Source organism: Diadema antillarum, unplaced genomic scaffold, assembly GCF_040938485.1.
Source record: "Diadema antillarum isolate AM-2024a unplaced genomic scaffold, OU_Dant_1.0 scf00000068, whole genome shotgun sequence".
Taxonomy (NCBI): domain Eukaryota; kingdom Metazoa; phylum Echinodermata; class Echinoidea; order Diadematoida; family Diadematidae; genus Diadema; species Diadema antillarum.
The window spans coordinates 1,601,706-1,624,932 of NW_027270957.1; the positions used below are offsets into that span (position 1 = coordinate 1,601,706).

A 23,227-nucleotide genomic window follows, 5' to 3' on the forward strand; every position below is an offset into this window, starting at 1 on the left:
AATTCAAGAACCTGTAGAATATGTTTTTGAGCCACAAAGCATGAAAAATTAATCGGCCAAAAATGTTGACATTAACAGTATTAGCTCAGAAGGATTGACCAAGATATACTGGTGACATCTAATATACCATCAGAATGACCACACAATATCTCTCAAAAGGGTGACAGAACTCTGTGGTGGAACTGAGGTATGCTCAGACTTTCAACTTCGCATCAGTCATCAGCAAAATCCTTACGGGATTTGAACCAGGAACCTGCCTGGTCTCGAGCAGATGGCGCTGGCCTCTGAGCCAATGTGCCTCTTTCCTGTGGTGTGCTTGTGATGAAAGAATGGCAATGCTCTCTGGAAATTGACATGATTATGAGTTTCTCTCCGAGGAGATACTCTGATTATCAGCAGTTTGTCCATTGGCACTGATGAGGGATAACAATTATGATAGTGGAGGTGACTGATTATGTCATTGAATGAGAATTAATATTTATGCCCCGAGGGACTAAGACATTCTGTTAAACATGAAAGATAAGCAATGATGACTTAGCCATTGTGTAGACTACTAGGGTTTCTTCCAGGGTTTACCTTAAAAGTGATGAATATATACAAATATTAATCAGTCCATTGGTGCAGATGGTGAAGTTTACAACGTCATTAAGAGAAGCACAGTTGGAATTCGGAAGGCAATGATGAATTGGTGGGCTCGTCTGATATGAGAGCTTCATTCTTTTTAGAAGTGGACTGGGGATGACAGGTTTTGTGGACGTCGGCCTCCGATGACAATTTGTAGCAGTGCTGGCTGCAAATCTGCACAAATATTTATGGAGGCGTGTCTGGTGATATCAGCTGGAGGAGTGATTCATACTGTGAGCTGGGCTGAGTGACATGTGCAAGCTCCTCCTTCCCTTACAATCCCCATATCATATTATCAGTGTATGTATATGCAACATGCAGTATCTCATGTTATTTCCCATCATTCTCAACTACATCTAACAAAATAAACTGAAATTTCTCTTTGAACATTATTTCATTGCATATCAAGGAATTAGCAGTTGGAAGTCTCTCAGAATTTATACTTCACTGTTTGGATAATCAATATACTGTGAAACATGATATTTTTGCGGCATGAAATTTTCGCAACTTGGAGCCGACGGCCTTTTTCGCGGCATGAAATATTTGCGAGTTGCCTCTAACATTCAGTGGGTATAGCGTAGACAAGAACTTTCACGTGCATTTTAATATCGCAAATCTTGGCTCTTGCGAAATTCGCGAAGTTAAGATGCACACGAACATTCCTCATTTTACAGTATTTTGAATATGAATCGCAAAGTAAAAATTGATTGAACTGTGCATTCTAAGTGCCACCCATGAGTATCTGCATTGCAGAATCTCTTGCAAGTATTCATATGGAGGCAAAGCCTCATGGTTTGGGTCATTTTTTCTTTCTAGCTCATTGATGACATATCAAGTGCTCCTAACCTTTTGGATTCACACAAAAGAGCTGTTCTGTTGCACAATCACTCAGAAATGTTTAATAAAAACTTAGATATAAGTTTCTTTGTAGCTTAACTTTCCTGAGATCTAGCAATATGATCTTTGCTCAATTTCTGCCTTAACCTTTGATATGCAATCTCTGGAATGATTATGATCTAATGCATTAGCTTTCATTTCCTGGCAAGTTGATGACAGTGTGATGATTATAAGTACCCTATCCTCAAGTGCCTACATGCATGGTGACAATACCATAGTCTCCAAGCACTGAGTACAGCTTTTTGCCCGTGAAGAAGCATTTGAAATGAGGCCATGTGATAGGCAATGACAAAAATATTACTGACATACTGTATTTGTGCAGTATATTTCGTAGTGTTTTCATTTCTTACAAATTTTGTGAGTCAAGCGATGTTTGCAAAATTAACAGCGATAGACACAGACAGAGGGAGACTGACCAGAAAAGAATATAATTTATTTCAGTAGTAAATTAACAACTTGTAACATTATGGACTGTTGTAACACAAATGTACTGTATACCACATCCAAGGTCGGAAATCACTATATTTTCTCCTGAAAAGGGATCATATAGATTTCTCATTCAAACACAAGAGTTCTCAATCATGAATTCAGTCACTTGCAGAATTGGCTGGTAAGTCTCAATTTGCAAAACAGTATGCTCGCAAAATATATGACCTAGACATTTCATCAGCCTTGTGTAGTCTCCTGATATATTGTAACAACAACTTTACAAGGATGCAGTATCTTTCACAATTTTTGTCTGTTATATCGAATGATTTTAAACTAAATAATCATTACTACATGTAGTCTAAGTAATATGAAGCATATCTCTTAATATCTCATGATAGGTCTGTCATTGTTTTTGTCTGTGGCTGATGCTGTAAAGCAAAATATTTTTAGGGCATGAAATCGTCACGAATTGGAGCCGACAGCTTTTTTCCCAGCATAAAATTTTTGTGAATTGCCACCGGCATTCAATGCATATAGTGTAGACAAGAACTTTCCCATTCATTTTGATCTTGTGAAACATTTCTGGTTTTACAGAATTTTTTTTTTCTGTATCCCTATCCTGAGTGGTGATCTTATAATTATGACTTAATTAAGTTTCCCCAAGCTTCATTATGTGGATTGAGCAGATGAAGATAGCTGTGTTAAACACTTGGTGAAAGTCTGACAGAATATTAGATAATCAGTTAAAAAAGAAATGTTTTATTTTTTATATATATATTTTTTTAATTTTAATTTTTTTTTTTTTTGGGGGGGTTGTTTTGTTCTGTTTTGGTTGATTTTCGATGGTATCACTTCACCAATTTGTGGGATCACAGTAGTAGAATGAAACAAAGAAAATGTACATATGTAAGTTAAATTTTACAAAATATCCCTTTTTTAGGACATTAAACAAGCACTTGCCACAGCTCCTGTAACAGGTATGGAAAATGATATTTAATGCAGCATTTGTCAGTTTACAGAGAGGTTTAGTGTTGTGTTGTTTTCATTGAAGAAATAAAGATTTGCAAAATTCCTGTTATATGTTCTATTCAATCTATCTATCATTCTGTTATGTTGACATGACAATGTGTTGCCATTATAAAGAGGACAGTACATGCAATTAACCAAATCTGTGAAATTCATAATTTTTTCAGGTGAAGCTACCCCTTTAAAATAAATGAAAATTTAGGTTGCCCTTGTCAGTCAGGTCTTTTTCCCTCCAAGACACCCATTCAGATACCGCACTTCACTCCAGGTTGATGATTAACCCACATCTGTGAATCATTGTCGAGAAAGCCAGTCAATGAAATATGCTAGTTGTAAGTCGTATGACTGGAGGATGAGACAATGTACGTGAAGGGGATAGGATGATGTCTTGCTTCTTTTTTTTTTTTTTTGGTGTGCGTGTGTGTGTGTGTGTGTGTGTGTGTGTGTGTGTGTGTGTGTGTGTGTGTGTGTGTGTGTGTGACTGGGATACCAGCTCCATAATGGTAAAAAAAGAAAGAAATTAAAGTAAAAAATGGGTGGGATGGGATAGATGAGAATTGCACGGGGTAGGAGATGAGATGTGCATGAGGAAGCTTTGAGACATTTCTGGTTGATTGATGGGACTTAGCGTCATAAATCCAGGGTACATTATTAAGGTGTCTGGCCATCCCCAGGGACCTAAGTTTGGCTAGCAGTGAAACATTCACTAGAAATTGCTCTCTTTTTTTTCCTTTGTCATCTTAAATATGCAATTATTACTGTCTCTGTTGCATGACAGTCAGCTGATTTTGAAAATGCATCCATCACTGATGCACCTGAAAAAGGTTGGTAGAAGGGAAAGAGGAATTAATGACTAACATACAGTAGACCAGTTTTGGTGTAAAGCTCCCTATGTGAGGTACAGTGACTGAGAACACTACTTTGAGTTACCGATTTTGATGTCAAGCACATTTTTGTACACCTTGAACATCCCAAGCTCAAGACTGATTTCCATGGGTATGTCTGACTACAATTAAGGATCTATTGAAAATTTGGCACAACAGTACTATAGTTCCATGGCTCATGAATGGACATGCAACATACACAGTATTAAATCTGCATTCATTTTCCATGAATTTCATCATGAAGTGTTTATACTTCTTCAAAAATTATCACTGAATAAAATTGTTGATTTAAAGACTGTAACATTTGAGTCTTGCTTTGGCATAAAGTTATTTTCTGTTCAGGTGATAGTATAAAAAACAACAACTTTTAATTTTGGTCATTATACCATAAACAACTATACCAAGGATAACCAAATACTGATATTGCATTTGTCGGTTGCCTTTAAGGTTATACCCATACACTACATGGTTGATAATGTGCAGACATGCATGTCACCAGACTTTAAAAAAAAAATGCAGCACACAAAAGCATGAATCATACACAGACAGACAGACTGAAAGAGAGAGAGAGAGAGAGAGACACACACACACACACACACACACATACACACACACACACACACACACACACACACACACACACACACACACACAGGAACACACAATTGTGAATAAGTTCTCACACAAACTGGTATATTTGAGGTTGCAGTTTCTGTTTCCTTATGAGAGGACAGCTCATTTGCTAATCTAAATAATACTTCAAGCTGCCCAAAAAGATTGTTTACTTTATACAGTTAATGTGCATGATAACACTATTATGAAACCATCAAAAACAAAAATTGCAGTGAGCACACCGACAAACACTTTCAATAAAGGAAGGCATGCTATAAGCAAGTGTTTTCATTAGATTACATTTCTCTTTATTGAAAAAAAAAAGAGAGGAAAAAATGTCTCATTACAGGCACACTTAAGGTTAGTGCGAAAGACTTCTCTTACATTATGACATATAGGAGTACATTGTGCAGACTGGAGAAAAAACAATAACAACAAATGGATTAAGGAAAGTAAAGGAAATTGCCACTTTTTTTTTCAAGATGTCATCATTGAGGGTAAGTATGAAAAACTAGTGTTCTATTCCTAACAAACTTCCGGTAGTACAAGTGTCAAGAAAACATGATGGCATTTCTTACTGTTGCATGTACTCAAAGGACAACTTCACCTAAATAAATGTCATCATGGATTGACTGAATACAGCAATATTACTAGAAGACATCAATGAAATTTGAGGAAAATCATACTGTCCCTTCAAAAGTTATGATTTTTTAAAGTTTTAGTGCCGCTATTGCTGGATGAGAAGACTACAACAGTTTGTGACGTTACTGCAAGGCAATGATATCAGGAAAATATAAAGAAAATTCCACAAAATATCTTCTTCTTCTTTTTTTTTTTAATGGGAAGTACACATTCCCTCAACTTACCTCACATGTTAATGGTAATATTGTTGCAAAAAAGTTTTTTACTACTTCATGAATTTGTGCTCTGTTGGCACCTTCTGCCATCTCTAAATGGTGTTTCAAGGTGAAAGTTATGGCAGAAGTGTTCCTTCTATTAGAGCAACTGTGGCAGCTAGTACTTCATGGAATCATAATCCTTCCGGTAAAGTGATGTTAAATTCTGATGGCGGTGCTCCAAGCTAGATGCCAGGATGCTTGTTATTGCTTGAGGGATGTTTTACTCTTTAGGAACTGCACTTGCCTTCTTAACATTCAATTGAATTGTTTGCCAAATTTCCACAAATTGCTCAAACACATCAGGACTTCACGTGAATGATTAATGAACAATGAAGGAGCATAAGTTGTACCGAATGTTCTGATGTAAGCCACTTATCTTTTAATGTATAGTTGCAAGATTGTGGATGCTTATTGGCAATGGATGGAGAATCGTTTGGCAACATAAAATTAGTGTTAATGAGCAGATTTATCTGATATTATTGAGGAAGTCACATATGAACTTGACACCTTGTTAACTGAGCCAACTGTAAATGACACGTAATGCATTAATGAGCTACTGGACAGTGCACATTCACATTTGATGTTCTGACATTTTTATATAATGCTTTATTGTGGTATACAAAACTCCAATAGTTAAGTTCAGGCTATGATTCGTAACCTCATGGATAAGCTAACTGCAAGGATAAGCTCTATGGGGTGCCAAGTGTGGCACGCTCGATTTCATGATGAAATGACTGATTTTGTAACAAAATCGACCATGTGACATTTGGCGCCCCATAGAGCTTATCCTCAAAGTTAAGGATCACTGTCTGAATGTAACTAATGTGACATTTCTCTTAAAATACTGTAAAAGTGGATATTTTTATGTTGGTAAGTTTTCGCACTCTGCTGAATAAGATGAATTTTGTGTGTTTTTAATTCTGTGGAATCAAGGCATTACGTGGTGGTGCATATAACATGAAAAAGTATTTGCTTGCTTTTATTTTCACATTAGTTTCTGGTCATGTAAAACGAACAAAAGTTTTCCACACCGCAAAAATTTCCACTTTTACAGTAGTCAAATTGTAAACACATCAACAGGTATTGTAAAAATTGAACAGAACCACTCATGCAAGAAGTGTGAGTGGAAACGGGTCTATACAAAATCACGTTTCAATATACATCATATGATAAAAAAGAAATTACATCACACAAACTGATTCATACATATGTACACTTTAGATCTTTTACATTTCATTTATCTTAAAAAATTATCACACAATCAAGGCAAGTTTGATCTTTCAGAAAATATCACCGTACAGAGATAATTGAAGTCCATTACCAAAGAATTTGGGCCTCGATTATTAATCCCAGGAAAATAAGAATATAAAAAGAAAAAATAGTTAGACTTCTATCCATCTATGCTCAATTGTTCAGTTGCTCCGTGGAAATGGCAGCTGACACTGATGTTAATCTTCAACAAACCCATGAATTATTGAGAAAAAAATTTTCTTCTTCGAACAGCGACAAAATAGTAATGAAATCATCATCTTGTTTTATCACCTATGACAAGAAGATATAAAACATCTTTTTCAATCTAACATATCATATAGGCATAAGAGAGATACATTCCAACAAAAAATTCATGTGATTTCAAAAATTGGATGGTGCTCAGCACAGATTGATACTGTCTGGATCCAATACTGATAGATGTACAGTGGTAGCCATCTTGGTTTTGCGCCATATTACATAACATTTCCTTTATGTGACATCACTATCACCCTTTGTATGTTTGTGTATGCAATGTGTATGTGTGTGTGTGTGTGTGTGTCTGTGTGTATTTAAGTTTGTCTATATGAGTGTTTAAGTTTGTCTATATGTATGGGTGTGTGCATGCGTGTTTGCTTGTGTATCAAGGTCTCTTCAAGCACTCCACAAACTCTTTGGACTGGTGCCAGCTGCATCCTTTCGACGTCATCACACACGCCGTGTGGTGGTTGGTGCAGGCACTGTGCCACGCGTCCCACTCGCAGCTCATCCTGGGCGCGTCCTCCTTCGTGCCTTCGCCGCAGGGATGCCTCAGCCCACACGTGTCAACCTGTGTGTGTGTGTAGATAAAAGGAGGAAAGTGAAAGGTGGAAATTTGCTCAAATGGGTGCTGTAACCATGAAGAAAGTTATATCACAGACGATGACTACCAAGGCTGATAAATTCATCATCACAACCTCATCATCCTTGATGAATTTGAGTGGTAGGAATGCTCACATCCGGTATCATCCATTAAGAGTATTGTCCTTGACTAGTTAGTCATCCTGTTTTTGCGAGGCAATGTCAAAAAAAAAAAAAAAAAAAATCATCTAAAATTAACAAAATGACGATACCAAATAATTGAAAAAAAGAAACAATTAAAAACACAGGAAGGTGATCAGTTTCATTGCATGTGCACTAATGGTACCACCACCAGAGGTTGGATTAAAAAGAAAGAAATAAAAAATGAATGAATCATGCTGACTTGCTGAGAGGATAGAATCAGTTATAGGGATATTTGACCTCGGCTCACACAACCTTGTTCTAGGCGAAGAGATTCCTGAACAGCGACAAAATGCATTTTCTTGTGCATTTCAGTGCCAAAGGAAAAATGTTGCTTCATTTTGGTGCTCAACAAATTCCATGAGACCTCAAGAGTAGATTTTTTTTTTCTGAGTGTTAGTGTTATTTTGACAGTCAAACCTAGACCTATCCTGTCTAGTGTGTTCTACGTGGCATGTAACACAAAGATTACACATTTAGTTAAGTGATTGTTCACATATGTAAATTATATCACGTGGTTCAGGTTTGTCATGTCTTCATGAGATTTACATACTATATGTAAATTTTATATCTAACAAGACATTTACAGACATATTTTTGTAAAAAAATAATTATGATAAAGAGTGAATTCAATGGTATATTAGTCATCATTACATTGAAGATTAGTGTTGTAATCAGGGTAGCACAGTAACCCAAATTAGAGAGAATAACATTATGAAGTACAAACCAGCCTGCTCTGAAAATACTCCAACCATTAAAACATGACTCATTGCATTTCAACCCCCTAGTTTTGCCCCCCACGAAGGCAACAGGATTTCAACCCGATGAAAAGCTTCAGTGTTTCCCCAGAACTAACATTCACATTCACCCACACATACCATTACATAGCAGTCTTGATACTGTGCATGAATATTACTCCACATGGTCTATGTGTTTGTTTTTGTTTTCAGTGTCTGTCGATTTGAGAAATATTTTCGCCAATTTGAGCAATGTCTCTACCATCTTCTCAATGACACATTGCGAGTCGCAGCTACCACACTTTACAATTCTTTTGAGAATGCGAGAGGGGGATATATTTACTATCTCCTTGCTCCTTAAAGATCTACAGTGTCATTCCACATGCCAGAGCAGACGAGACGCGGGCGTAAATTTTGTCTGGTGCGCCTGCCGCGGTGTCTGTGTCACCAGGAGGAATGGAACTGCAGATGTGCGCTTATCAAAAGTTGGCCATGTTAGATCAATCGATGGCCATTATTTGATTAGGTGGGTGCAGAGAAAGCCACTCTCTGACCTAGGGATGACTTGCTGAATTATTTCGCTTCAAAGTTCTGATATTTCTCTTTTCTTCCACCCTGTCTTCCAATCCAGAACTCTTTTAACCATATCTCCAGTCATGATGAGAAGCTAGACTCCTATATGCAGAGCCTATTGCTTTCAAGCACATTCTCGAAATTCAGGCTGTGTAAACTTCTTGTAGTTAGCCCAACAATGATTACCTTTTGTTCCTTCTTCTTTTCTCAATCTGTTTGGTTTAAGGTAGGTGTTGAAACTTACTTGACACAAGCAGTTCTCAGCATACCAGTAGCGCAGGCCCCGTCTCTGCTTCGACGTTACTGTCTTCCACTGGGGGTGCCAGTCGCAAAAGTTGAAGTTCAACCCTCTTTTACCAAATGTTCCTGTTAACAATAACAATCACAGTAAAAAGAACACACAAACAATGTTATTTTAGTTCAGGAGAAATGAATTTGGCTTTGGGATTCAATGTTTACTTCAAAAGGTGCAAGACAAGAATCTAGCTTACATCCAAGTTTTCCTTGAGGAGAAGTAGTTAGGCAGTGCAGAAGAATAGACCAGTTCAAGATATGTTTTCAAGGTTTGTGTAAATCTACTTTGTAACTAAGGTTTTTCTTTGAACCAGAAAGCTAGTCCAAGTCTTGCCTGACCTAGCAACAAGTAATGCACATGCAAGGGTTCCAAGTGTTGAAATGTATCTAATAGGAATAGGGGAAGTGCATAGGTTGTTAGTATGTCTGTAGGAGAGAATACGATCTTAAAGGCATAGTTTACCATTTGCAGATGAAACAAAAACCCAGCTTTAGTACTTCAAAATAGTTCTAAAATGTGAGTTAGGGATAGAAAAAACCAGTGTAAAAATTTGAATCAGTATGATTAATGTTAAGTGTTGTTAAATATACAAAATTTGAACAATAATTATAATAGAAATGTTTCTAGACTAAATTGTCTACAGTTATGGTTTATTGAGAAAAATAGGGATATCTCCTTATATTTTAGGATTTATAGCAAAATTTTTACACGGTATGATGTTTTGTGATACAACTGATCTACACATATATGCATCAAAAGTGATATCTCGAACATTTTTCAAATCACTGCTCCCAATGGTAAACTGTACCTTTAATACGTTAATGAACCAGCCTCTTTCTATTCTGTACTCATATACCTGCATGCATTTATGTATGTGTACATAAAAACATGAAAAAAAAAATGAGGAATCTTACCCACTATAACGTAGACCTCATCACTAATAAGTGTGCCCACTCCGCACATGGAATCATAGAATGGCGAGTAGAGTTTGACCATTGACGAAAGCCGCCTGAACTTGCTGAACCCCTTGTAGACCTTCTGCACGTGACCGGTCCACTCGCGTTGCGACTGGCTGAGCTCCCCCAGAGGCAGCTCGGAGATTTTGGGGTCGCTGATGTTGAAGCGCTGACCATTGGGAAGCTTTAATACTTGGTTGTATATTTTCACTCTGATGGCTGTGAAACAAAACAGACATAAAGGAGGTAACATATAAATGGAAATCAAATAATTTTTTTTTCTCTAAAAATAAAAATGACACACTTATTTAGATTGGCAAAACCTCTGAGTGATATTGGGTCAGCAGTCTTTCTTTTTATGTGTTTACACAATACACAAACCCCCATTGGCATAATTTACAAAACAAACAAAAAACTATAAAACAAAACAAAACATGTAAATGATGTCTTCCAAAATGGGTTGTCTGATGTGTGGATCTTGTTTAGCTGAATTGCATTAAAGTAATGTGTTTTTTTTTATTGTTTTGGTATATATTTAAGTTCTATATCTGTTTCGCCAAGTCTTGTTTTGGTTTTCTATTCTTAACTGTCATTCCTTGAGCTATTTTTTGGTTTTTGTTTTTTGTGTTTTTTTAATCAAGGTAACTTCTGTCATCACATATGACATCGATGTTGATCAGGGAATGATTATGTCCTCATATTTGCAAGGTTAATTGTCTGGGCGAAGTACCAGATGACCGCCTGCATAGCATGCTTGACCTATGATATCATGTGTACTTCAGATCCTAGTGGAAGGCAATACGGAAGGCATACAATATCAGTCCTCTATCTGTCATGCTTCATCCCCATCCGCCTCTTGGACAGGCGGCTGAAAGTACATCATCGTGTGAGCATATCACACAAATGGAAGTGTTACAAACAGCTTATGATGAGCGGAGAATGTCTTGTTATATCCAAAGAACAGTTTTTCATCCGTTTGTTTGTTGTTATTTATCATTTTTTATGAACAGCATGTGTGTGAAACAATATGTATGAGATTTGCTCAAGGTGATTAGATCTGTAGTTGCAGATATAAAGTAATCACTTACTTTGAGATTTATTAAGTCAGCAGGTTAATATTTTCTTCATCTTGTCTTTACAAAAACAACACCAAAAATACTGCAGTGCTACCGTATGGTTATATTTGCCTCAATTATGAAATGATAAAAAATAAATGGAATGATTTGTTTTTATTCCCCCCCCCCAAAAAAAAAAAAATAATAATAAATGACCTCTAGCTTTAAAGGCATAATTTACCATTTGCAGATAAAACAAAAATCCAGCATTAGTGCTTTAAAATTGTTCTAAAATGCGAGTTAGGGATAGAAAAACCACTGTAAAAAAACATTTGATACAACAGACCTACACATATGTATCAAATGTGATATCTTGAACATTTTTAATGTCACTGCTCCCAGAGGTAAACTGGACCTTTAACGTACACTGCTGTGTAATTGCCCTGTGTAATTGGGTATCTTGCTGAGACTCAGCATGGCAGGAGTGAGCGGTCTAATTCCTTGCAGCCAAGCTCTTGTCTTTAGTGTAGACCCTACATCCACACCACTCAGCGGGAAGAAATCGCAACTTCAACAACTATATGCAGCACTAATAGGCATTCAAATTTATGTTTTCATTGTCAGTAAACTTGTAGCCCCCCCCCCCCAGTTTTTGTATAAATTTTGCCACAAGAGAGAGATATTCATATGTTGCAGCCCCATCTGCTGCAACCGTGAATTAGTAGTTTCGTTGAACTTTAATTGGGAGAGCAGGTTTGATTGTTATGTGGCTTCAGTTGTTGGTGCAGAACCAGATGACTCATTTGGGACTGATTAAGGGTCAGTACAGAGTCAATGTATCCAGTGGGATTAGCTGGTTTTACATGTATTTTTGGTTTCATTTGTTAATGCTAGAATAATTACTGAGCTATTTCTTGTCTCGGTGTATGGCCCTTGCCTTATTCAACCCCCAAAGAAGAAGGAGAAATGAAAACACAACAAATCAGTAGATTGACCACTTTAGTCCAGAGGCAAGCTAACAGGGACTATATCTACATATTTCCACACTCCATAAGACCATATATGGCCTTTGTCTTGGGAGAGGTCAAATTTGAGGTACTACCCCTCCCCCAACCTCATGTGTGAAAAAAAGAAAAGGTGAAGTAATTTTTTGCTCTCTCTGACTTTGATCCGAGCCACACAATCTTTGACAAAATCATTTACTAATCTCCTCTTTGTGATGATCATACAGAAAATATGTAATAAAGGAAATATATAATCTATGTTGAGGGGATCAACTTCCTTGCATAAACTTTTCAGATTAAAAAAAAAAAGTTTCATAATGTATAATAAGGAAAGTGTAAAGTTTTAGCATTGCGATGCAAAAATATATCTTATTTGCCACTGTTAAAGGGGATGGCTAGTAACTGATCAGTGGGAATCAGTGGGAATGCTGGAGGGTGATTGTTCCAATCCTTGTGGGATTCATTTAAGAGTACATTATATATCTATTGTTGTGTGAAAATTATTTGCTTCAGAATGGTCTAATATTCAAGTAATGTGCAGTTTAATGTTTCCAGGGTAGCGTGCCTGGTCAGTGACAGGGCATTAATCTGCACATTACTTGAATATGAGACCGTTCTGAAGCAAATAATTTTCACACTACAGTAGATATATAATGTACTCTTAAATGAATCCCACAAGGATTGGAACAATCATCCCTCAGCATTCCCACTGATTCCCACTGATCGGTTACTAGCCATCCCCTTTAACATGCCACAGACAAATTGTTATGAGAGTTTTAAAAAAAAATCAACAGTGATGAGAATATGACTTCGGGCACCTTTTGTACATTTTACATTATGAGATTTAAAAAGAAAATGATAAAGTCTCTGCGTCCCGTTCACACATACCACGCAGGGCAAATTGTTGAAAGAGTTTCAAAACAAATCAAGTGGGACTGACTTTCGCAAATGACCGACCATGATAGTTTACACCACTGCACTAACATTCAATGCATTGTTAAGACAAAAAAACTTTCCTGTGCATTTTGCTTTCGCGAATCATGGCTCCTTGCAAAATTAGTTAATCTTGGCTCCTCCTCGGTAATTAGCAAAAGTTATGTGCACATGAAAATTTCTGGTTTTACATTATATGACTTGATGCAGTCATTGAGATACCTGAAGTCAAAATCATACATACCTACCAAAGGGAATATATTTCCATTTTTTATTTTTTTTTATTGCTTTCTTACAGGTTTAAAAAAAAGTGATACATTGTATTTGTAACAGTGTGAGGGCAAATGGAACATATACTCGTACATGTATATAGGCAAATCTTTCTTCCACAGAGGGCATTTTCAGAAGTTTGACCACAACCTGCTCATATGCCACCTCGTTTATCTCAATCACTTGACAAATCTTATCACAAAGTCGGAGTCCAAAATTCATCTCTATCCCCTATCACTGCTCATTGTGCACAATCCCGGTGTGCTTTGCCACACCTCCCCCGAAGTGTATTCACTCGTTTCTTAGAGAGGAGATAATCTGTAAATAATTTAGCAAGCCAGGTGCACCATTTTCCACAAGAAAAGTCAAGTCTGAATCCATTATATCATTGGCTTTTGTCCTTGAAAACGCAAGAATATCAACAATGGTTTTGGTGAGATCGGCAGAATCGGTGTCACGGAAGAAGGCAAAAGAAAAAGAGACAGAAATATCAGCAAAAAATAAATCATCCGTGACTCGAAATAATTCTAAACTTGTCGGCCGATTTCCTCTCTTTTTTTTTCTATTTTTCGGGTTGGAGACCATCAATGGGTTCAGAGGGCTATGGTAGTGTCCATTGTCCCAAATAATGCATAGTTGGCACTGTAAAGTTTACAGCAGCTCTTGTCATGCTCAGTGGCATGACGAATCTTAGTTTCATCATGGTGACTTCATTGAAAAGTTTATCACGCATCAAATTCTTGGCTTAGTGCATTCTACAGAGCTCAACACTAACCATTTGTTCTTTCTAGTGGCCTGTTTGGGCAACTAAAATCTTTAAATCTGAAATATTGGTAGCCCAAAAAAGAAATGAAGTTGCCTGAAAAAAAAAGGATAAACGAACATCCATTTTGAATCTTTGTTGCCCGATCAGGCCACCTAAAAAGATAGCCTTTTTGGAAGTTTGGTGGCCCGACATCAATTCTTTTAGTGGCCATGGGCCACTGGGCCACCATTACTGTTGTAGCCCTGCTCTGGTGTGAATGATAAACACAAGCCCAATGTCCACCAAGATCTCTTCAGCAATGCACTCAGAGCCTTAAAGTGAATGGCAATTGCAAAAGATTATTTGGTATTAAAACATAATCAATACACCGTCAGTGCAATTGCAGTTATGATTGTGACAATGTGGATGTGATCATTATATTTTTTTTTTTTTAAAATAAATCAACGGTCATTTCCGTTATGATGATCAATATACCCAATACCTTTGAGACGTTACGGGACTGTTCATTGCACTTATCCGTACCACATATCTATCATTACTATAATCGGTATCTGGCCCTGTTCTTCAGAGGGGCTTAAAATTGTTGATCCCTTGGTTGCTTAATTGCTTTAATTAACAAGCATTCATTGCTTCTAAGCAGTCATGTTAAAGCAAATCAATTCAGTAAATGCTGTATCACCATCATCATCGTAGATAATCATTTTTATAAGTCTGACTGTAGCAAAACTGAGCATTATTGACATCAATATTTTGATTGTTGTTCAAGCTTTCATTTTCATACTGGTAGAAGATTACTGTATACACCATATATTTCGCGAGTCTAAATTTTCGCGAATCGGGAATTCTCGACGATTTCGCGAGTGGTTAAGTTCGCGATCATGGAGTCTCGTACTGAATGGAGAAATGTACACGTGTACGTCACATCCACATCGGGAGCAGGGTCAATATTTTCGCATGTCTTTAATTTCGCGAAGAGCACCTGACTCGTAAAATTCGTGAAAATAAAAACCTCGCGAAATATTTGGCATATACAGTAGCTTCGATCACATCCCCCCGCAAAAAAAAAAAAAAAAATCTGTGCTGTGGCAACAACAGAGTGCAGCTATTAATGCACATTTCCTTGGCTAAAAAGCAAATGTAGAAACTTTGTGAGCCCTGTTAAATTTGCCCCCTTCTTTACAGTTGGTTTATGAAGCATGCATCATATCTTCTTTTAACCCATTGAAGACTAGTCCTGAGTACATTTGGGCAGGTGTCTATGTTGTAGCAAAATCAGTTCGTTTTTAACGGGTTAACCCATCTCCTACCACATTCGATCTCTTCTAAAAGCTCTTACAGGACCACTGAGTTTCTGTAGACAATTGATTTCAGAGATTTAGAGATCATCCGGAAGAGAAAGAGCTTGGTACAAATCAAATGGGAGACTGTGGTGCATAGAAATGAGAAAGACACTCAGGTAATGAGGTGTGTCCATTCACGGTTGATATCAGAATTGTACAATAGGACCATAGGGGACACTGGATACACCTTATTGGTGGGTAAAAGAAAAGAGCTGTGAGGTGCTCGAAATGCATCGAGTATTCACCTACAGGATACAGTCAGTGGGTTTGAAACAGGTTTCCTGTTTTTTGTTTTGGATGCATGGCTCCATTGTTCTTGAGTTCTTTTGAAACTCTGCAGTCATCACAGACACATATTCAAATCTGTTTATTGCAGCAGCTTGTGATTGCGAATTGCCCTTTTTCTAACGTGTGGTGATTTCAAGAAAAGGACAAACTGAATGAAGGAAGAAAATTGATTGCAATGATTTGATTAAGATCAAATCATTTATTGATCTCCAGTTCATGCAATTTCTCAGAAAAGGGAAATAAAACCTTTTTGAAACAGCAGATAAAATGCTGGGATCTATAGGTTATTGAGCTCTTTATACAACTAGCTGTATGGAAATACAGGCTTGAAAAAGAAATATATATAGACAGAGAAAGAGATGAGAGAATTATAGAAAGGTGGACAGAACTTTGAGAGATATTTTTTAAAAGGATGGTATAGTTTTGGTTGAGATAGGGCTTCAGGTTTGTAAGATTGTATAAAACTTCTTATGAGATATGAGACAGCATACAATTCAAAGAGGATTTTAAAGTTTATGATGAAAATTTGTTTGGAAATGGCTGAGATATTCCATAACAAAGAGGTGTAATAAAAGTGGAACCCACCTTTTATTAAGATCACTTAATTCGTTGAGTATACTCAGGCAAGTGTCTAAGGAAAATGCATGTTGTAACAAAATCAGCCCATCCTCAACGGGTTAACTTTGTTTTTGGGAGATCTCAGCCATTTCAAAAACAATTTTATCAAACAAACTTTGAATTCATCTTTGAATTGTATGTTCTTTAAAATTTCATAAGTGGTGTCTAATTACATGTATCTCGCAGAAAAAAAGAAATTCAAATCTAGCTAAATCCCCATCTCAACCAAAACTATACCATCCCTTAAAGGGGAAATCCAGTCCAAATATAAGTTAGTCTAATTAGAAAGAGTAAAATATTATGACTTCAACGGTAAAATTTTTGGATGAAATCGGGTGAAAATAAGGAAGTTATGACATTTGAACTTTTGCTAAGTTTTTCAGGAAACAGTTCTTGAACGGTCAATATGAATATGCAAATGGCAAAGTGAGCACGTCATACCCTCACAACTTGCCATATACATGTAGTTTGCACATAAAATTTTGGAATTTCCAGTTTTTCATTCAAACACAATTACGCCCTAGGCTCAAATCCTGATATATCTAACTGACCACTATTCTGAAGTTTAATAACATCTTTTAGACTTCAATGACAGAAACATTGAATTTTTGTCATTTTTTTTTTGTACACGATCAATAGAAAATTGTGAGGTTATATGACATGGTCAGCTCACTCATTTGCATTTTCATATCCACTGTACAAGAACTGTTTTGCAGAAATAAGCAAAACTTCAAATGTTAGAACTTCCTTATATTTCATCTGATTTCAGTCATATCTTTACCATTGAATTTGTAAGATTTTACTCTTTTTCTTTTATCAGACTCACTTATTTTTGGACTGGATTTCTCCTTTAAAAGCATTGTTAGAGAGAGAGAGAGAGAGAGAGAGAAAGAGATTGTAAGAAGGGGAGATGAGTTAGTGAGACAGATGTGTGTTGGAAAGGGAGAGAGAAAGATAGATGAAGACACGCAAGGGGCCAGGAGATAAATTTGGAAAAAGAGAGAAGAGATAGAGAGGGAGGGGGGCAGAGAGATCAAGAGAGAGGGTGGAAATAGAAGAGAGAGGATGAGAGATAAAAAGTGAGTGAGAGAAGGCATCGCTGGAATGCACTTTGATGGCAACAATTACCTTGAGGTCACCGAGTGGATGAGTGATCAATTTATTAAAATAGAACTGAGAAGAAGTTACAACTCACTTATAGAGATTGCACGTGTTCAGCTTACATGCAAAAATGCACATTATCACACCTATTGTATTCGTATCTTATATTTATTTATATGCATTCCATAATTATATATATATATCTACTTACATATATCTATATATTCACCTACATATATATGCAGAAAAAAGGGAGAGAGAGATAGAAATAGATAGACAAAAATATATTACGTACATATCATTTAACATTAAGTAGAAAAAGGCCTGTCTGTATTTTAGAGCTTTCTGTACACACAGCGAATGCTTGAAAAGTAAGCAGAGAGCATTTAAGCCCTGCACTCATTCTAAATCTCCTTTGCGCTCGCTGCCCCAGTTTACAAAATCTTCCTCGTCGGCGCTGCCAATCCGATGGAATGGTCACCCTCACCTTCTGTCAAAGGTATCATATCATATCACGTGGCCGGTGAGCGATTATCGCTCTCACCGATCGGGGTCAGTGCGTAGGAGAGGCCGCGCACCACGTTTCGTCTTCCCCCACGCCATGATTGACTGGTCTTTACAGGCATGTGTGGGATTTGCTGGGCGAGATGCGATTTCGGTGCGGACGAGGCTTTTACTCGGGGATTACGGGCAAATCAGGGTGGATTTGGAGGGTCCAGGGCAATGATGATTATGACATTTGCGGTGATGAAAAGTAAAAAAAAAAAGAAAAAAAGAAGAGAGCAGTGAAGGTCATGCAGATATTGAGAATGGTAGGAGAATGTTAAATACCGCCAGGTCAAAATGTTTTTTCCCCCTTGAGTTCAATATTTCACAGTGGGCCTCGAGTTAATGCCCCCCCCCCCCCCATAACTCAAGAGTAAATATTTTAAAGATATCATTATGCTGTGGCCTGCATCCTATTTCATTATCCTTTAGGATGATCACGAATGAATAATCTTTTGGAACATCTGTAGTAAAGACTACCCAAAGAAAACAGTGGCTATCTAGTTGCAAAGCTGTTGGGAAGTGGGGGGGGGGGGCAGTTTGAGATGAAGGAGAATCTCATATTAGATTATAAAAAAAGTGAAAATAATGATGAAAATTAAAGAATTTTGAAAACTTGTAATTTTCTTCTCTCAACTATCCTACCAAGGAAACCATTAAAGTTCTAGCCCTCATTTGTAATGCTATTGGTGGTAGAGAAAGAAATGCCAGTTGTTTCAGGTGCTTGAAATACAAGCTTTCTGGCCTTTGCAAAATGGTAGCTATTCAAATGAAAATGAATTAGCTTCCAATAGTTCCATTGTGTCTTCTTTCATTTAATTTTCTATGCCAAAAGTGTGGGCAGATTGAGTTCAACAAGTATTGCATTGATAGCAGTAGAGCTCATTGGTTAAATATTGCGGTAGAGTAAGTCAAAACTTCCTCCTTTGTGTTGTACATGTATGCAAGCCTTCTGGGATAGGATGCTATTTCACACACAAGCTGGAAAGCAATTAACACTCTCTCGTGATAATCCTCCTGCCGATCTGTTGAGGGAAGTCTCCAAAACAAGACCTGTTTCAAAAGCACTCATTATCTGGATTGATTGCAGCCTCATTATATACTGCCTTTAGCATTTTCTTTACTCTCAAGCTTATTCAACAGTTTTTGTCAGTTTTTTCCCTATCCCCTTCCTGTTTTCAGTCATTTTTGCGAGTGAATTAAGCTTCTTCAGCACCTCAACATGCCCAGCAAGTCCCCTGTTTTAATGTTTTCTCTCTGCAAACAGACCAGGAACCTGCTGATAGCTGTGTCTGCACTATACCTGTCTTCCTAGGTAATAATTACCCACTGATCAGCCATTGTTTGTTAACCTGCTTTACTGGGACTATGTCCATTGTATACCCAGCTGGAGACCTGTGGAAATTATACCCTGTTATAACTTTAACCCCTTATGTGCCAATGGCGACCAACTTGTACATGTCAATGGAATATTAAAGGGATGGTACAGTATTGGTGGAGATGAGAATTGGGCTTTTAACTTTTTGTGAGATACCAAGAAAACACTTATGATATAGTACAGAACATACCATTTTAAGAGGAATTCAAAGTTTATATGATGAAAATTGGGTTTGGAATGACTGAAACATCCAAAAACAAAGTAAAACAAAGCGATTGTAATAAAGTGTGGGTCCCACACTTTATTAGAATTACTCTTTTTGGGATATCTCGGCCATTTCAAAACCAATTTTCATCAAATAAATGTTGAATTTCTCATAGAATTACATGCTCTTTCATATTTCTTAAGATGTTTCTCATTATCTCACCAAAAATGTTAGAAACCTGAAATTAGGTCTCAACCAAAACTGTATGATCCCTTTAAGGTGATGGTCTAGAGAGGTAATGTGAGATCATTCTGCAATGAGTTGAGGTTTGAATAACTTTAAGGATGATGCTTTCACATGCTCCTTGGTCTAGCAGATTGATAGATATTGCATTTAAGTATATTAATGCATATTTTAAAAAAAGACAAAAAATGCTCAAATTTATGCATAAGGGGAAGGGGGCAGAGAGAAGTTTACTCAGTGCTGAAAAGGTTAAATTATATAATGTTTTGTTGCCATGTCAAAACATTGCATTCATGGTTAATCATTGTTATGTGTGAATCATATTAAATCTCCATGGGTTGACATTCAAATGTCAAAATAGAGACACCATTACAAAATTGTTGTAAGGAAAAAAAGAAGAAACTAAAACAAAAAATGAAGCCAGTGACAAAAGATTCATACCAAGTAGACCAATTAGACAAGAAACCAATGTGATTCTCACTGGTAAGGCACATTCACACTAACAAGTTATCAGTTTTGGGATCATGATGGAAATATTTTTTTTTATATATGTGTGGACAGGCCTATATATCATGGCTTTGATAGAGTATACATTCTGCATGAATATCAAGCCAATTCTATCTCCTTCATATCTCTGACAATGATTCTGTGACTGTGTGAATGTGGGGGATGTATTTTTTAATGATATGAGGATCTCTACAGTGATGCTTGCTTTTTCAACGACAGCCCCATTCCAGCGTTTAGCGTGAATGGTATTTCATCATGCCACTAGTGAAGATATATTGTCTTCCTCAAATTAGAACAACTTTCTTCCTGAATCGGTCTTGACAGTACCTTCATTCTTCATATTCTGTCTCTAAAGTATGAAAGATACGAAAATAGGTTAAAAAAAATCAATTACCAGCAGATGCTCCCCATGCTGGAGCTGCGGTCAGTGATGGTTATTGTCATCCTATCTCTCGTTATCACTGAATGGTGTAATTACGGACTCATCCCTTTGTCCGTATTGAGAAGCGAGGGACGCTCGGGATGCTTTGGGTAGAGCTGCCCTTCTCCATTTATCCCCCCACCCCACTACCTCAATCCTCGTCCGCATCCCTCATTGTTTGAGAGTAAATGATGCGGAGAGCCTGGCTGTCACAACATACACACGTGTTGGCTTCGCTGTGTGACAATAATGATTACATGCTTGTTATGGACTGGACAAAAAGTAGCCTAGCTATAAAATCCTGAACTATTAAGTTGTGGCATCTGTCTAGTTGGTGCTCATTGGTTCATGTATAGTGTACCTTTTCCTGTTTTTTGGTCTCCACATTTTTCACTCTAAAGTAGTTCTATTTGGTTGTAATCATTTATTAAACATGAAACTCTAATCTCATCATGATAATGTGTGCAAGCATAAAAAGTAGAAACATCCACCCCCTTCCAATTAAAAACCATGTCAGACATGTAGGCCCTACAGAAATTGATGTAATCAAAATCAAATGGGATATTGTCAAAATTTTATCCTTGCGCAACTTTTGAGAATACATTGTACAGCAGATATAAGTACTTAGGGTAACATCACAACTGTGATCACTGAGTAAAACAAGTATTCAGTGTTAAATCTAATAATATACATAAAAAAGAAATAATCTTGTCGTTGTAATGTTGCTGGTTTTACGTACCTATATCTATCCTCAATGTTTTGAGATCCTTTGGTGTTCAGAAAATTTTCATAATGTGTAGTGTGAATGGGTGGATGGCTGTGTAAAGTTTGTACAAATTCATAATTTGCTGCATCATACACAAATTCAAACAAAGGTTAGACTTTACCATTGGATGAGAAATATGTTTGGTTTTTTTTCCTGCCAAAATTGACATGCCGGGTTTTTGGAGCCATTTGGATGAGAAATCTATCTAAAATTAGTAAAAAGAAGGAGTCTCACTGAGGCTAATGGACAAAACTAAGTGGACTATGAGTTTAGGGTGGATATAATCCCATTTTGTGAAGCCATAGATTCCTCCAGCACACTGCAGCAACAAGAGGACTTGTTGCCTTCCACTAAGCCATTGTTCCTTGCCAAATTCTTGCACTTGAAAACACCAGCCTGCATGCTCCCAAGACAAAAGGCAGGCGGGTGTGGTCACTCGCACACCACGCGCCCATGCATTCTGCAGCACTGTACCATGGCTCTCTGCACGATATTGCACCGTCAACCCGCCCAGGAGTTCCCTACCTCTCCCTACTAAACAAGTGACAGCATACCAGCTGCCAACTACCCAACCTCCTCAAGCCTATAATCCTCTCTATGTACCTCAATTAACATCTGCTCCATGGGGTTCTTTCTACCCTAAATAAGTCCTGGAACATTTCTTTCTTTCCCTCTCTTCATCCCTCTCTCTCTCTCTCTCTCTCTCTCTCTCTTTCCACGTTGGTTGTTATTGTTGTTTCTACTCAACAGTTGGTACAACTTTGTATGCACCTCTTTCAAACAAAACAAGGGGACTAAGACACATTTCCATCAATAGAGTCCTCTCAATTTTTTCCCCTTTTCTTCAACCCATTCTCCTGGTCCCTCAAAGTCTATTGTTCAGGGGCTATTGTGCTGTCTTGGCTTTATAGGACGGGCGCGTGCCGCTCGCCCCGCTCCGGCAGACTCCAGACCACATTGCTCCATACAATGGCCCTCGTGCCTGGCAACAAAAGCTTGGCTTTGCCTAACTCCATAAAACTCGAATGAAATGATGTTTAAAAATCAATAAATTGTATTTTTTACAAAAAGATGCGCCATTAGCTATGAAGGCGCACTGATGAACTCGCCCTTTCTGTATAAACAAGAATGCGTTTGACACGTGTATTGCTGTTTGTTTGCACGCTAGCTATAAGTACCATAGTGAATATGATTTATAAATCGTACATAAATGTATCGTCTATATTCTTCCATAGCCATTTGCAAGAAAGTAATCTAACCTCTCCTGGAGCAGAATTATACCGCACGATGGTGATATTGCTCTTTTGACTCTCATTTTCCTACTTGGAGATGTACATATTATTAGACTTGTCATCTGCCGCTTTAAAAGTTTCAGAAATGAGCGCCCCTGAGGGTTGTTTTAAATTCATTTAAAGCAGTTGTATTCTTTTTTTTATGTATGTGTGTGTGTCTTTATGTGCCAGTTTACAGATGGAAGTAAAAAACTTGCTGCAAGGGAAGCGAGTTAAAGTTTGTTACATGTAAAACACTGCCCTCTTCTTTTCTTCGCTGAGAAGGGCATTCTA

General features: G+C 37.3%; 1 protein-coding gene across 1 annotated transcript in view; it reads left to right on the forward strand.

Annotated features, from left to right (window-relative positions):
* LOC139716648 (synapsin-1-like) overlaps positions 1-9,343 on the forward strand; it is a 31,125-nt gene extending 21,782 nt beyond the window's left edge. Inside the window, exon 7 of the mRNA XM_071628176.1 lies at positions 9,197-9,343. Coding sequence (XP_071484277.1) covers positions 9,197-9,343 — 147 coding nt within the window. The remainder of the gene's footprint in view (positions 1-9,196) is intronic.
* The last annotated feature ends 13,884 nt before the right edge of the window (positions 9,344-23,227 follow it).